We start from the raw sequence: 16,335 nt of genomic DNA, 5'->3' as shown, positions 1-16,335 counted from the left end.
ATTGTTGGATATTGCCACAGAGATACCCGTGCGACTCGAGACTTTGTGATCCAGGGTCACATATGAGCTCTTATTTAAGTCGGACATTTAACGTTTAATCTACAGTGTGCAGAACCAGGTTTATTATACACACTACCGGTCAAGTTTATGATCGGTAAGATTTTTAATGTTTTTAAAAGAAGTCTCTTCTGCTCACCAAGGCTGCATTTATTTGATAAAAAACACAAAAAATAACAGGAATATTGTGAAATATTATTATAATGTAAATCATCTGTTTTCTATATGAATAGTAAAGTGTAATTTATTCCTGTGATCAAAGCTGAATTTTCAGCATCATTACTCCAGTCTCCAGTGTCACATGATCCTTCAGAAATCACTCTAATATGAGGATTTGATGCTCAAGAAACATTTATGATTATTATCAGTGTTGAAAACAGTCATTTACATGTTTATTTTAGGATTCTTTGATGAATAGAAAGTTCAAAGAACAGCATTTATCTGAAATAGAAATCTTGGGGTCAGTAAGAATTTTTATTTAATTTTTTGGGGGAAAGAAATAAAAGAAATCAATACTTTTATTCGTCAAGGATTAATTAAATTGATCACAAGTTACAGTAAAGACATTTATAATGTTACAAAAAAATCTATTTCAGATAAATGCTGTTCTTTAGTACTTTCTATTCATCAAAGAATCCTGAAAAAAATTGTACACAACTGTTTTCAACACTGATAATAATCATAAATGTTTCTGAGCATCAAATCCTCATATTAGAGTGATTTCTGAAGGATCATGTGACACTGAAGACTGGAGTAATGATGCTGAAAACTCAGCTTTGATCACAGGAATAAATTACATTTTAAAATACATTAAAATAGAAAACAGTTATAACAGTTGTAATAATATTTAACAAATACAGCCTTGGTGAGCAGAAGAGACTTCTTTTAAAAGCATAAAAAACCTTACCGATCCAAAACTACCATTTTGACTGGTAGTGTATAAGCTACTTCACAGGCCATTTGTCAGAAGAACCAACAATAATTGTAATCCAAAATGCATAAAAGAAGAGTTGTTCTGCATGTTGCCTGTTGTTGCAGGGAGGAATGGACCAAAGCCATCCAGACTGTGGCGGAGCGTCTGCAGAAGCAGGAGGAGGAGATGGACACGCACATGGAGACCAAACCTCCACACAAAGTGGTACTTTTGCTTATTAAATATTAAGGTTGAGAAAATATGAATGTAACTTAAAGAGATAGTCCACGCCAAAATGAAAGAGTTTCGTAGCTCATATTATGATTCATGCACATCTCTTTCTTTTTTTAAACACTCTTGTAAACTTGATCAAGTATTGCAGACTGAAGTTAACAAGTGCAACAATTTTTTTTTTAATTATGAAATTAATTGTATTTTATATTGTAAATATATTTTAGTTCACTGATACAGTATATCTTTCATGATACTTATCAATATTCACCATTTATTTCTATAACACAGAAAAATATATTAAAAACACTATTTTGTTAAAAAATATACAGTATATATATATATAATTAATAACATATTTTTTATTATTTAGGACAATAAGCACAACATATTTTTTTGAAATATACATTTTATGCACTATATTTTAGTTCACTAATATTTTTTCTTTATCTTTCATGATACTTATTAATATTCACCTCTACAATATGCACCATTTATTTCTATATTGAATAATAAAATATTAGAAAAAACTTATTTTATTATTGTTTAACTTGTTTTATTAAAACAATAAAAATAATAAAATATTTTTTATTTAAGAAAATAAGTGCAATGTATTTTTTTTAAATATGAAATGAATAAAATATATATTAATTCAATAATATTTATTTTCTTTATCTTGCATGATACTTAATATTCACCTCTACAATATGCCCCATTTATTTATATATTAAATAATAAAATATTAGAAAAATATTTTATTATTGTTTAAAAATGTTTTAATTTTAATTAAATTATAATTGATTATTTTTATTAAAATAATAAAATATATATATATATAAAAAAAATTTTTAAGACAATAAATGCAATGTCATTTTTTTTAAATATGAAATGAATGTACTATATTTTAATTCACTAATATTTTTTCTTTGTTTTTCATGATACTTAATATTCACCTCTTAATACTCAATTAATGCAGTATTCAAGTTACAAATAGAGCAAATGTATTTAGAATCCAATGAATTAAGGCAATTAGGATCATCTGATGGAAAACAGTAATGAAAATATTATGTAATATCATGATGTGACCTGTGTGTGTGTGTTCACAAATCTTAAATATCTTAAAATCATGGTTAGTCGATTAATCGCGATTAATTGCATCCAAAATAAAAGTTTGTGTTTACATAACGTGTGTGTGTACTGTGCATAATTATTTTGTATATATAAATACACACACACATTTTTTAATTTATATATAAAATATGTATATTTATATATAATACAAATTCTGTATATATATATATATATATATATATATATATATATATATATATATATACACAGTGTATATATAAGGAAATATTTCTTAAATATATACATGCATGTGTGTGTATTTATATAAAATTATTATGCACAGTACACACACACGTTATGTAAACACAAACTTTTATTTTGGATGCAATTAATCGCGATTAATCGTTTCACAGCCCTTCTTAAAGCATATTAAAAACACCACATAGACATATAAACAACATTAAAAGCTGAATTTTCCCCACAGGGGGGCTTTAAATGACCAAAGACTACAATAGGGTTAACGTGTTTTAAACTTAAACGCTTAATGTGTCCATATTGATTTGTCTTAAGCAAAAGAACCTCATTAGTTTGTATGTAAAATGTCAGCACCGTTGTGCACTTGCTCTGTATCAAACATCAGTTCCCACGCTCACATTTCTGGCATCCGTGGCATTTGCAGCAGTTCAAAGGTCAAACACAGATCCGTCCCGTCAGTGTCGTGTCAGTATTTTTGAGTCGAACTCGTGCAGGTGTTTGTCTGCTGACAGCTGGTGTGTGTGTTTCAGACTATGCATGACTTTGAATACCTCAAACTCCTGGGAAAAGGCACTTTTGGGAAGGTGATTCTGGTGAAGGAAAAAGCAACGGGAAAGTATTACGCAATGAAAATCCTCAAGAAAGAAGTGATTGTGGCCAAAGTGAGTAACAGCTGGAAAAATATATCACAACTGAGAAATAGTTGTCTTCTGAGTGTGTTTGCTCGAGTGTGTGAGCTAATTCTGACAAAGCCTCCTTTAGTTAGTCTCTGTAAAACAATATTGTTGGTTTAAAAAAGTAAGTAACCTGGTTGCCTTCAAATTTTACGTTCAATGAAATTAAAAAATGTAGTTAATACAATGAAGGAGATTGGTTCATTCAACAGAAACTCAAAATATTATGTTATCTGAACCACATAAATGATGATAAAAGAAAAAATGTTGTGATAACAAGTCATGAAAATAATATTTTACGGTGCATGTATAAATAAAGTAAATAAAAATGCTGAAAGTGTTCTGTCAGGCTTAGGCTGTTAGTTTGGTTATTTACACACAGTGAGTTTTTTGATTTGTCACACGTTTAATCATCATTCCCATACTTGCATGTGTGCGAGTTCAATACTACTGTTATTCTAACGTGTTGAAGAATGATGTGTGTTTCAGGATGAAGTGGCTCACACACTCACAGAGAACCGTGTGCTTCAGAACTCCAAACACCCCTTCTTGACGGTGAGAGACTCTCATGATCTCCTCTTCCTCTTCTTCTTCAATACCCTCTCATCTCAAGCATGTCTGCCTCTGTTTATCCATCCACACAAAGCCTTTTAGAAGAGTTCAAGCTTCTTCTTCAAATTGAATAATGTCGCCCGTTTCCACTTCCTTCACCAGTAAATAGCAAACGTTTCCTCCTGGATCATAAACTGCAAAACATGTTTGCTTTCTTGCTATTTTAGTCTTGTTTTCCAGTACAACACTGAAAAAAAACAAAACAAGTTAAATTTACTTAATTTTCCTTTGGCAGAAGTTTTTGCACGCATATTTTTGAAGTAAATGTGGAATTAAGTAAACTTAAGTGAAACTTGGCTTGTAAAAGGTTGAGTAATATCTATTAAGTTTCCTTTCAACTGCAACTTTTTGTCAAAAGTTTAGATTTTTTTGTTTGAAATGTTGAATTGAGTACAAATATGCAAAAATTTGCTTTGTCTTACAATCGTAAACCCCCCCAAAAAAAACATCTTATTCCCCATTCATTTCATAAGGTGATCATTTTTGACTGTCATTTCACAATAATTGTACTTTTTATATACAGCATATATGCAATATACAGCCCTTTTTGCATGTGTCATTAAATGACAGAAATACTGAGGAAAAACATCACCTTTTGCATAATTATTTAATACACTGTTGGATGGAAAACAGTAATGAAAGTCTTTTGCAATATCATGATGTAACCACTAGATATCTGTGAAGCCCTATTTATAAATATATTAAGGGTTGTGCAATATAGTTACTGAGAACAGTGTTTTCAGACATAATTACTTACTTTTATTAGGTTTGCATTTGTGTATTTAGACCTATTTAGACATTATCAACTTTGTCAAAAATTTAGAATTTTTTAGTTTGAAATGTTGAATTGAAGTACAAATGTTCAAAAATTTAAGGTAAAAACATCTTATTCCCCATTAAATTCCTATAGTGATCATTTTTGACTGTCATTTCACAATATTTGTACTTTTTATACTGCATATTTGCAATATACAGCACTTTTTGCATGTGTCATTGAATGTCTTTATCATTAATATTTCATATAATTATTTAATACATTGTTAATTGTATTAATTTGCATGATTTGGCATGTTTAGGGGCTGAAATACTCCTTCCAAACCCACGACCGGCTGTGTTTCGTCATGGAGTACGCCAACGGAGGAGAGGTGAGGCTCAGATCTTCTCAGACCAGAGCTTGACATGATCATTACTGTTATAAACGTTCCTGTGTTAATTCCCTCCGGCAGCTTTTCTTCCACTTGTCCCGGGACCGTGTCTTCTCGGAGGACCGAGCGCGCTTCTACGGGGCCGAGATCGTGTGTGCGCTGGATTACCTGCACTCAGAGCGAAACGTGGTTTACAGGGACCTGAAGGTCAGGGGTCACCGGTGCATTTCACACACAGTCAAACCAAAAATGATTTGGACACCAGATATAATTTTACTTTAGATGTTGTTTTACCAGTGTGTGCAGGACACTATAGTTCATTTATGTAAGTGAGGAGAGCAAAATAAAGTAAACTGTGACATATTGAGGGTTTGAAATGAACTTTTTCACTTTCCGGCCAATTTGGCCAATACATTTTTAAGTTACCAGCCATTCAGAAGTTCTACTATCCCCCCCAAAAAAGGGGGGGGGGGCATTTTTGTCTTCTTTTGTCAACAATATTGCTTGATTATTTCGTCACAGTTATCGTTTACTGAGGTGGGTGTCGTCTCGTCTTAGTCATGGATTAAAGGTCGTCAACGAACGTGTGTGTGTGAGTGAGTGAGTGAGTGTTTGAGAGTATGTGTGTGTGTGTGTGTGTGTGTGTGTGTTTGATTGTGTGTGTGTTTGATTGTGTGTGTTTGATTGTGTGTGTGTATGTGTTTGTGTGTGTGTGTGTGTGTGTTTGAGTGCGCAATCCACAGCCTCGGCAAACAATCTCGAGTGTGTAAATTACATCAGATGTTAGTGTGTGTGTGTCCCTGTAACAGTGCAGTGTGATGTTGTGAGTCTCTCTGACCCGTCCAGATGATGATACTGTAGGTCAGCAGAACAACCCGTGTTTTGCTTTCTCTCCGTTTCTCCCTCTCTCCCTCTCTCCTCTCCTCTCTCGGCTCGGGCCGCTCAGGTTCATGTGAAAGTGCGTGTGTAGCAGGACGGGTGTTTGTGCTGACTAGCGTTGTGTTCTCGGGCCTCTGGCCACGTGTGTGTGAGCTACAGCTGCCAGGTGACTGTGAGGAGTGCTGATATTAACACAGGCGTGTCGTGAAAAGTGAAGCCAAAGCGTCTCGATCGCCCCCTGGTGTTTGTTTGGTCCCAGTCAGGGTGTGAAATTAACACCCGCCAAATGCGGGTAAAACTCAACTGTGGCAGGTAACGCTGTCAAATTGACTAATGTTCAATCTTAAAAGATTGAGTTTGGTCTGGTGATAGCCAGACTAACACGCACCGCAACACGCGATAAAAGTGATCTTTTCCATGTTAATCAGAGAGTTTGTCCTAACCAGCCGCGACACGCGACGATTCTATTTTAGAAACGGTTTCTATTTTTCTGCGACGTCGCGCTGGAACAACAAACACAAAGTGTGGCGATGATAATATCAGGCACTGTTTATGTGCTTTAATGTTAAAAGCGTGTAATATGACGTTGAATATCATTTAGTGCTCCAGCTTTGAGGCTGTAAAAGCAACAGTGGATAATTCACCTCAGATCTTGAAATTAAACAAATGGAAACAAGAACGTTCAAACTGTGAACAAACAAGTGTATTCTTTGACAAAGATTGTTTTAGTAACTCAGCCTATGTATTTTTAGTAATGTTTAAATGGTGTAATATTTGTGAATTTGATTATGTAGCGACTTGTCCATTTTCTTGCGAGTGCCGTCAAGATTACTCTCTGGTGCAGCGAGACTCCACCCACACACTGTTCTGATTGGCTGACTCCGCCCACACACTGTTCTGATTGACTGACTCCGCCCACACACTGTTCTGATTGGCTGACTCCGCCCACACGCTGTTCTGATGGACTGACTCCGCCAACACGCTGTTCTGATTGGCTGACTCCGCCCACACACTGTTCTGATTAACTGACTCCGCCCACACGCTGTTCTGATTGACTGACTCCGCCCACACACTGTTCTGATTGGCTGACTCCGCCCACACGCTGTTCTGATTGACTGACTCCGCCCACACGCTGTTCTGATTGGCTGACTGACTCCGTCCACACGCTGTTCTGATTGGCTGACTCCGCCCACACACTGTTCTGATTGGCTGACTCCGCCCACACACTGTTCTGATTGGCTGACTGACTCCGCCCACACGCTGTTCTGATTGGCTGACTCCGCCCACACGCTGTTCTGATTGGCTGACTCCGCCCACACGCTGTTCTGATTGGCTGTGGGTTTTGATTGATTTTTACGCATCTCGCAGTCGTGTCGCATCTAATGTGGACAGGCAAATTTTTTGTCGCTGGAATCTTATTGCATCGCGTCTGGTTAGGACACGGAGTAAGACTGCACAGATTTAGTGCAAATACTCGTGAGTCATGATGATATATTAAATACAGCGTATTGCGCAGAATCTGCTCATATCTGGCTTACTTGAACACACACATCACTACGCAATAACGGCGCGCTTGTTCATTTGCTTTGAAGCAATATTTTTAATATGTTTCGTTTTTAGTTTACATATCAATTTATTCATATATATTTTACAAGTTTGTTTATTTATTTATGTTCTAATTGTTTTACTATTTTATACATATATTTACTTCTTTCCTGATCGAGTGGTGTGATTGGAGCTGGTTGGTTTGATTCAAGGCTTTTTTGTAATGCCTTTTTAGGAAATTATGAAAATCTGTAAGTCAGTCTGTCAGCTGTCAAGCAGCTGTTATTAGATGATCACATGATCTCTTTTCTGCCGGTGTTTCTCTCTCTCAGCTGGAAAACCTGATGCTGGATAAAGACGGTCACGTCAAGATCACGGACTTCGGCTTGTGTAAGGAGGGCATCACAGACGGAGCCACTATGAAGACCTTCTGCGGGACCCCGGAGTACCTGGCCCCTGAGGTGAGGCTCATCACATGACCCAACCGTTCACAGGATCACATGACCAAACCATTCCCAACCATTCCCAGAATCAGTGTGTGTGTGTGTGTGTGTGTGTGAGAGAGAGAGAGAGAGAGAGAGAGAGAGCGTGTGTGTGTGTGTGTGTGTGTGTGTGTGTGAGAGAGAGAGAGAGTGAGAGTGCATGTGTGTGTGTGTGTGAGAGAGAGTGAGAGTGCATGTGTGTGTGTGTGTGTGAGAGTGAGAGTGTGAGTGTGAGAGTGTGAGTGTGTGTGTGTGTGAGAGTGTGAGTGTGTGTGAGTGTGTGTGAGTGTGTGTGAGTGTGTGTGAGTGTGTGTGAGTGTGAGTGTGAGTGTGTGTGTGTGAGTGTGTGTGTGAGTGTGTGTGTGTGTGTGTGTGTGTGTGTGTGTGTGTGAGTGTGTGTGTGTGTGTGTGTGTGTGTGTGAGTGTGTGTGTGTGTGTGTGTGTGTGTGTGAGTGTGAGTGTGTGTGTGTGTGTGTGTGTGTGTGTGAGTGTGAGTGTGTGTGTGTGTGTGTGTGAGTGTGAGTGTGTGTGTGTGTGTGAGTGTGAGTGGAGAAGGGTTGCCTATATTGCCTATACACAGTTGTGGCCACGTTGTTGTTATCCCACCATTCTGGAGTCTCTGCCTGGATCATATATATTTTATATTTGAAAGTGTGTGTGTTCGTCCTGAAGGGCCACCGGCTCCAGCTGACACCCACAGCTCCCGCATCATATCCTGTTCCCTGAACGGGGCTTCCTCTGCCCGCATCATATCCTGCCCTCTGCTGGGGCGCATGTGCATCTGAGCACACGCCAGAAATGCCGTTTTATTGTTCTTAAAATGTGTATTTGTAGGGTTTAGGGTTAGTATAATGAGATTATATATTGGAAATGTTACTCCCTGATACTGTAAGCTCTTTTCTCTCGAATCAGATTTTATTTTAATAGTCTATTCCTTTAAAGCAGAGTTTCCCAAAGTAGAACTGCTGGAGATTTGTGAGTTTATAAAAAGCTGATAATTAGTTAACTCAAAATTTTAATAATTCAGTAATGTAACTTATTTAAGTTAAACAAAAAAATTATAAAAAATAAATACAAAATACAAATATTTTTTTCCCCTGAGATGTAAATATTTAAATAATTAATTTGCATATTCACGCTTCTCTGATTTTGGTTAATGGTCACATGACATGGAAGTAAACAAATAAATTTTTTTTTTTTTTTTTACAATTTTACATTTTAATTAACTTGAGAACATCATGCTTGCAATAATTTCATAATTATAATTATTTGTTTTAAAATGTTAAAACATTTTGTTAAATTATTGAGATTTCAGTAGTAAATATTGTGTCCGTCGAATTGATCCAGCTGACAAAATCTCTGAAGTGAAGGCATAACTCTCATAATTCTCTCATAATTTACAATCCAAATGAGTTTATGTTTCTCATAAGGAGATGTTCAACAGTATCTCTGCAATAAAAGCTCCCAAAATGACTCAATAAGCAACATGAAGGCATCATAACAGTCGTCTATATCACTTGTGTGCGATATTAGTCTTCTGAAGTCATATGGTGCTTACATTTCATGTCTGTTCCTCATAGAAAGTCATATGAATATCTCTTTTAATACTTTTGTATTGTGTTCTGTTAAATATCTATTGCTCGCCACTAAAACAAGAGTTTGGAACATCATGAGGACAGAAAGATGATTTTCGTCCCTCATATGGGACGTCCAGGATCCCGTGTCACCGGTCTCTCTCTCTTTCTGTCCTCTTCCCGGGAACTCCAGTTCAATCCCCATGTTGACATGACAACAGGGCCCGGAGCGGGAGACTTCGGGAGCGTTGCCATGGCGACGGTGGCCTCTCTGGAGTTCGGCCCGGGCCGTGTTACAGGTTGTTCCGCTGTAAACAATGACCTTGTTGTGTGTGTGGAGCTCAGGAATGCTGTTACGTCTGGAAATATTCCACAGAGAGAGAGAGAGAAGTGAAGGAGGGATGAGAGAATTTCAGAGGAAAACAGGTGGAAGTTTTTTAAATGCATGGCGATGAAGCTAGAAAAATTGACGGCTCTCATGCAGGATCCACTAGGGGGCCGATTATGGCTTTAAATGATTTAAACTCAACAAAATATGTTTTAGAATAAGCAATAGCAACTTTATTTATATAGCACAATTAAAACAACACAAGTTGACCAATGTGCTGTACAATGTCACACAGAAAAAAGAAGAGAAAAAAGCATCACATAGGCAACACATATAACATTATCACTGATTAAAAGCTATTGAAAACAGATGTGTTCAATAAGGTAAAACATGTAAACTGACATCATATTTCTTGTTTTAATTTGTTACCTCAAAAACTTTTATTTAAGCATCAGGCTTCCCTCGGTCGGGATACATGAGTGTGATTTCTAATTTTCTGAAGCTATTTGCATTTTTTTTTTAAATCCATTATACATTTTGACCAGATGGTGAAAAAATGTTCAGGGCATGGTCCCAATGACAATGATATTTCGGCAAAATATATGCTAATGTGTGCATAAAAAAATACTTTTACGTCAAATTAAAAAATTGCAGACGCCCCTAAATATTGGGTGTCATTTGACTCTGTATGATGCACTGAATCAAAAAAATAGCCATTTTCATATCTCCTGACCAGTAGGTGGCGCTGTGCCAAAACGCTGCGTGTAGCCTCAAGTCATGCTTGTGATGACATGTACCAAGATTTGCCTCGATACGCTAAAGCGTTGTGGAGATATAACCTTGCATCTAATTTGGCGTGCTCTTTGTCGAATTCGTTTGCGCGTTATTCCAGAACGGTTGGGTTTATGATCTTAAAGGTGATCTGAGCCAATTTTGGTGAAAATTGGACAAACCGTATTGAACGAGTTCAAAAAAGTAGGTAAAATCCGCTAGAGGGATTGAGTTAGAGAGTCCAAAATTGGTGTGGTTTATGTTCGGACTGTCTTCTATCTGTGTGCCAAATTTCACACCTTTTTACCCAAAAAATTTAATAAAAACCCATTTCAAAACATTGATCAAAACTACTCAAGTTATGACAACTTGGAGCTGTAATGTGGTGTTACCATAGACTGTAAAAAAATATGGACGTAGTGTTTGTGACGTCACCCGTAGTGTTTCTGATGAGCATTTTTGAAGCCCAAAGTGGGCGGAGCCGGCCGTCGCCATCTTGGCATCGGTGCGTCACTCCTGGACAAATGAAAATGGGCAAAAAAAGGGCGGGATTAGCTGAGGTGACGTGACGCTAACAGACAGCAACGGCTAGTAGTGACATCAACGGCAATCCACCTGTCACTCAAGTGGCCACGCCCTTAATTATAATTAAGGCTTAATATAATTTAAACGGACGAGTTATTAAAAATACCCCCCCCCCCCCCCCCCCCCCCCCCCCCCCCCCCCTTATAGTCGTCATGAAGGGCAAAATTAGCTATATAGACCAAAACCACTTTTGGCACCAGGCTGTAAACACATGTTTTTCTGCTATAAAGTTGGGCATATTAACATGGGGGTCTATGGGATTGACTCTCTTTTGGAGCCTGTCTCTAGTGGCCAGTCGATGAACTGCAGTTTAAGACACTTCCGTTTTAGTTTCAAGAGAGAGAACGAAAGGTTGCCGCTTGGGTGTTACGGGTGAAGTGTACACTACATTACTGGTCATGCCCTGGAAATAGAGACTCGTTGACGTCACCGTTCGGATGTGTTTACTGCTGTTTACACAGTCCATCTGAAGGCGTGGGTCCCCCGTCTCTGTGCTTGCGTGTGTTGAGGGCTCATTGGCGGCTCCTGGGTTCCTGGCAGCTTCACAGCTGTGCTGTTCTTCTACATATATGGGGCAGCTGCAGGCTCAGCTGTCTCTCTCCGTGAGTCACATGACAGCGGCGCTGGAAATAGACAACGGTCAGTAATTCTAGCAGCTCCACGGCTTCACCTTTCCACTGACCGCACGGACTGAGTCATTCTCTCCCTGTGACCCGCGGTCGGGGGTTCGGTAACACTCGGTGGGAGCACACGCAATCACACCAGCACCATCAGCTCGCAGTTCTTTATTTAAAGAGGACCTATTATGCCCTTTGATTTTGTTTTTGGCTGTACTAGAACAGGTTTTCTTGCAAAACACATTATTTTCTCCATTGTTGCGGCTCCTCTCTTCCCAGTCTGTCAGTAACGCTCTGTTTAGTTCCTGTCTCTATGAAGCCCCTCCTTCTGAAAAGCACACTGTGCTCTGATTGGTCGGCTGGAGCAGTGTGTTGTGATTGGTCGAGCGCTTCGAGTGTGTTTGGGAAATGTCCCGCCCCTTACCATAACCGCCAGTTTAACACACTACTAACTAACTCAACCAGGCCCCGCCCCTTTATTCTGCGCATAAATTATTTAAATGAGGAATATTGTGACGTGTTCGTTCCCGGAAGAAACTCAAGACAAAATGTCCAAAATGTCCCAAAATGACAAAAGGAGCTTATAAATCATACTATGTAAAAATTACTGTCGGGCAACGATTAATCGCATCTAAAATTAGAGTTTGTGTTTACATAATATATGTGTGTGTGTACTGTGTATAATTATTTTGTATATGTAAATACACACACATGCATGTATATATGTATACATAATTTATATTATATATAAATATAAATATTTTATATATAAATAACACATTTTTATTAAATATATACATGCATATGTGTGTATTTATATACACAAAATAATTATACACAGTACACACATACATATATTATACAAACTTTTATTTTGGATGCGATTAATTGTTGCCCAGCACTAGTAAAAATGCAGAAAGTGATGGGTAGGGGATAGAATATACAGTTTGTACACATATAAAACGTGTGTGTGTGTGTGTGTGTGTGTGTGCAGGTGCTGGAGGACAATGACTACGGGCGTGCGGTGGACTGGTGGGGTTTGGGAGTGGTGATGTACGAGATGATGTGTGGTCGCCTGCCCTTCTATAACCAGGATCACGAGCGTTTGTTCGAGCTCATCCTGATGGAGGACATCCGCTTCCCTCGCACACTCGCACCCGAGGGCAAATCACTGCTGTCGGGCCTGCTCAAGAAAGACCCCAAGCAACGGTCCGTGTCAGCACCTTTACAACTATTCATTCTGCATCCCACCATGCAAGCGTTGAAACATTTAGAAAAACGTAATCATCTCTGCGTAAACTTTAAAAAACAAAGGGTTACACTTTATTTTAAGGTGTCATTGTTACAGTGTAATTATATATTTTAGTACTGAGTAATATTAAGCAACTACATGTACTTACTATAGGGTTAGGGTAGGTTTTGGTTGAGGGTTAGTTGCATGTAATGATGCATAATTTACTGTAATTACTATGGTAAGTACATGTAACATATGTAACAACACTGTAAAATAAAGTGTTACCAAAACAAGTCATCACGTTCTGCCATACTACTGTTCATACTGAATCCCACCATGCCAAGCATGATATTTATCATGCCATGTGTTTCTGGTGTAGGATGTAGATGTGTAATGTGGAGTGTGTGTGTGTGTGTGTGTTCTGGGTGTTTGTAGGTTAGGTGGCGGCCCTGATGATGCTAAAGAAATCATGCAGCACAAATTCTTCACTGGAATTGAGTGGCAAGATGTTTACAAGAAGAAGGTAAAAACTCCTTTTGTACACGTATTATCACATCACACATAAGGAGAACCACACCAAACATGCACACGATCATATTTCAGAGAGATGATGCTGACATTCATTGGATCAGGGCTTGTTTTAGATCTTTTTGATGCCATTGGCCCCCAAATATGATCATCCTATTTATCTATATAAGGGGTGTAACGATTCAATACATATCACGATACTGAACTCACGATACGGTATTAATGCGATACTCCAAGACGTGATAAAAGGTTTAAAAAAATGAACTGTTGATTAAAATGCTAAATCTGATATTACACTGTGTGTTTAAATGAATATTCTTGGACTTGGTGCTGAAACCCAAAGCACAGGACAATAGAGACACCAGAATAACAATATTCATGATTCTGAAGCTGGAAATACTGAATTATTTTAGATGAATATGTTTGAACTCTTTCACAGACTAGATATAATTAAAATAATATAGGCCACTTTTTACTGGTAACATCAGACATTTGTCATTATCATTCCCCCATTGCATTATTATACATTATATATAGTAGTTTAATGCAATGTTACATTACATTTATGCATTTCGCAGACTCTTTTATCCAAAGCGACTTACATTGTATTTCAAGGTACACATTTACATTCTTATCAGTTTTTGCTTTCTCTGGGAATCGAACCCATGACCTTGGTGTTGCAAGCGCCAACACTCTACTGTTTGAGCTCCAGGAAAGCATTAACATTAACATTTTTATTTTGGATGAACTATCTACGAGACATATTGTTGCATTTTTGTATTGTGATATATTGTTACACCCCTAATATATATTTATGTGTGTGTGTGTGTGTCATCCATCCACCACTTCAAAAATTCACGTTTAATACAATGTGTCGCTTGCCATTTCTTTGCAGTTATTTGTGAAATTTACTAGCAATTTCTGAGTGAAAATTGTTCCCAAGTAAATCCCACCGCAGATTTTTCAGTGCAGTGAAGTCGAGTGGTTGTAAACTGTAAACGTTTGATCAGGATCGTCTAACGGTCTCTCTGTTCCTCAGCTGGTTCCTCCGTTCAAACCGCAGGTCACCTCAGAAACAGACACCAGATACTTCGATGAGGAGTTCACCGGACAGACCATCACCATCACACCACCGGGACAAGGTACCGGCACACACACCGGCAGGACACTGATATGTGACCCGGGACCACAAAACCAGTCACATGGGTCACAATTTTGTATTTTTGATAAATGGTTTGTTAGGATTGGACAATATTTGGCCGAGACACAACTATTGGAAATCTGGAATCTGAGGGTGCAAAAAAATCGAAACATTGAGAAAATCTCCTTTAAAGTTGTTCATTAATGTTCACGATTGTGCTGCATTCACTCACAGAAATACATGTTTTATATATTTACGGTAGGAAATTTACAAAATATCTTCATGGAACATGATCTTTACTTAATATCCTCATGATTTTTGGCATAAAAGAAAAATCAATAATTTTGACCCATACAATGTATTGTTGGCTATTGCCACAAATAAACCCGTGCGACTCGAGACTGGTGACGTGATCCAGGGTCACATATATGGAAAGAGTTTCGTGGTCAGAATTATTGCCACCCCTGGTAAATATGATCAAAGAAGGCTGTGCAAATAAATCTGCATTGTTTATCCTTTTGATCTTTCATTCAAAGAAATCACAAAAATGGAACCTTTCATTGAAGTAAAAGAATCGAAAGTGTGGGGAAAATCACTTTTCTCCAATGCATGTTGGCCACAATTATTGGCCCCCCTAGAAATCATTACGAGTAAAATATCTCTAAAGTATATTCCCATTAATATTTACATATTTTAGCACACCAGGGTGACTGAACATGAAATTATCCAGCCGTGACTTCCTGTTTCACAGAAGTTTAAATATGAGGACACACAAAATCATTCTTCACAATGAGTAAAACCACAGAATAAAGATCTGTGTGATCAAGATCAAGCGTGCCAATAATGAGAATTAGCAGATGTAAGCCGCTTCACGTGCTCGTCGTCTCATAATTAGGACCCGAAATACATAAATATTAAGTCTGCTTTACAGAAGTGACAGCGGGAAACTGTATTTGTGCAAATCAATTCTGATATGAAGCTCGTGGCATATAAACACACACATCAACCCCATCACTTTATTCAGTGTTCATGTAAACACTGTGTTTGTATTCATCAGTCGTGATGATTTCATTCTGACTGAAACATGTAAACGTAACAGGGGTGTAACGATCCCCTCATGTCACGATTCGACACACATCACAATACTGAACTCACCATACCATATTAGTGCGATACATATGATTAAAGGTTAACAAATAATTTAGTTTTGATTAAAATGCTAAATTTGATATTACATTGTGTGTGTAAATGAATATTCTTGGACTTGGTGCTGAAACCCAAAGCACAGGACAATAGAGACACCAGAATAACAATATTCATGATTCTGAAGCTGGAAATACTGAATTATTTTAGATGAATATGTTTGAACTCTTTCACAGACTAGATATAATTAAAATAATATAGGCCACTTTTTACTGGTAACATCAGACATTTGTCATTATCATTCCCCCATTGCATTATTATACATTATATTCACATACATATTGTCAATATCCACGATACATATTGTCAATATCCACGATACATATTGTCAATATACACGATACATATTATCAATATCCACGATACATATTGTCACTATCCACGATACATATTGTCAATATCCATGATACAAATTGTCAATATCCACGATACATATTGTCAATATCCACGATACATATTGTCAATATACACGATACATATTATCAATATC

The 16,335-nt window shown here is 37.5% G+C and overlaps 1 protein-coding gene across 1 annotated transcript in view; it reads left to right on the top strand.

Moving 5' to 3' along the window:
- akt1 (v-akt murine thymoma viral oncogene homolog 1) overlaps window positions 1-16,335 on the top strand; it is a 57,650-nt gene that overhangs the window by 38,538 nt on the left and 2,777 nt on the right. The window contains exons 5-13 of the mRNA XM_084096839.1: window positions 1,096-1,195; window positions 3,058-3,189; window positions 3,691-3,756; window positions 4,890-4,958; window positions 5,040-5,165; window positions 7,715-7,843; window positions 12,734-12,948; window positions 13,409-13,496; window positions 14,541-14,643. Of these exons, the coding sequence (XP_083952965.1) occupies window positions 1,096-1,195; window positions 3,058-3,189; window positions 3,691-3,756; window positions 4,890-4,958; window positions 5,040-5,165; window positions 7,715-7,843; window positions 12,734-12,948; window positions 13,409-13,496; window positions 14,541-14,643 (1,028 nt within the window). The remainder of the gene's footprint in view (window positions 1-1,095; window positions 1,196-3,057; window positions 3,190-3,690; window positions 3,757-4,889; window positions 4,959-5,039; window positions 5,166-7,714; window positions 7,844-12,733; window positions 12,949-13,408; window positions 13,497-14,540; window positions 14,644-16,335) is intronic.

Source organism: Abramis brama, assembly GCF_963993115.1.
Source record: "Abramis brama genome assembly, chromosome: 21".
Lineage (NCBI taxonomy): Eukaryota > Metazoa > Chordata > Actinopteri > Cypriniformes > Leuciscidae > Abramis > Abramis brama.
Note: the sequence above shows the minus strand (reverse complement) of the source record. Positions and strands in the feature narration are given on the sequence as shown.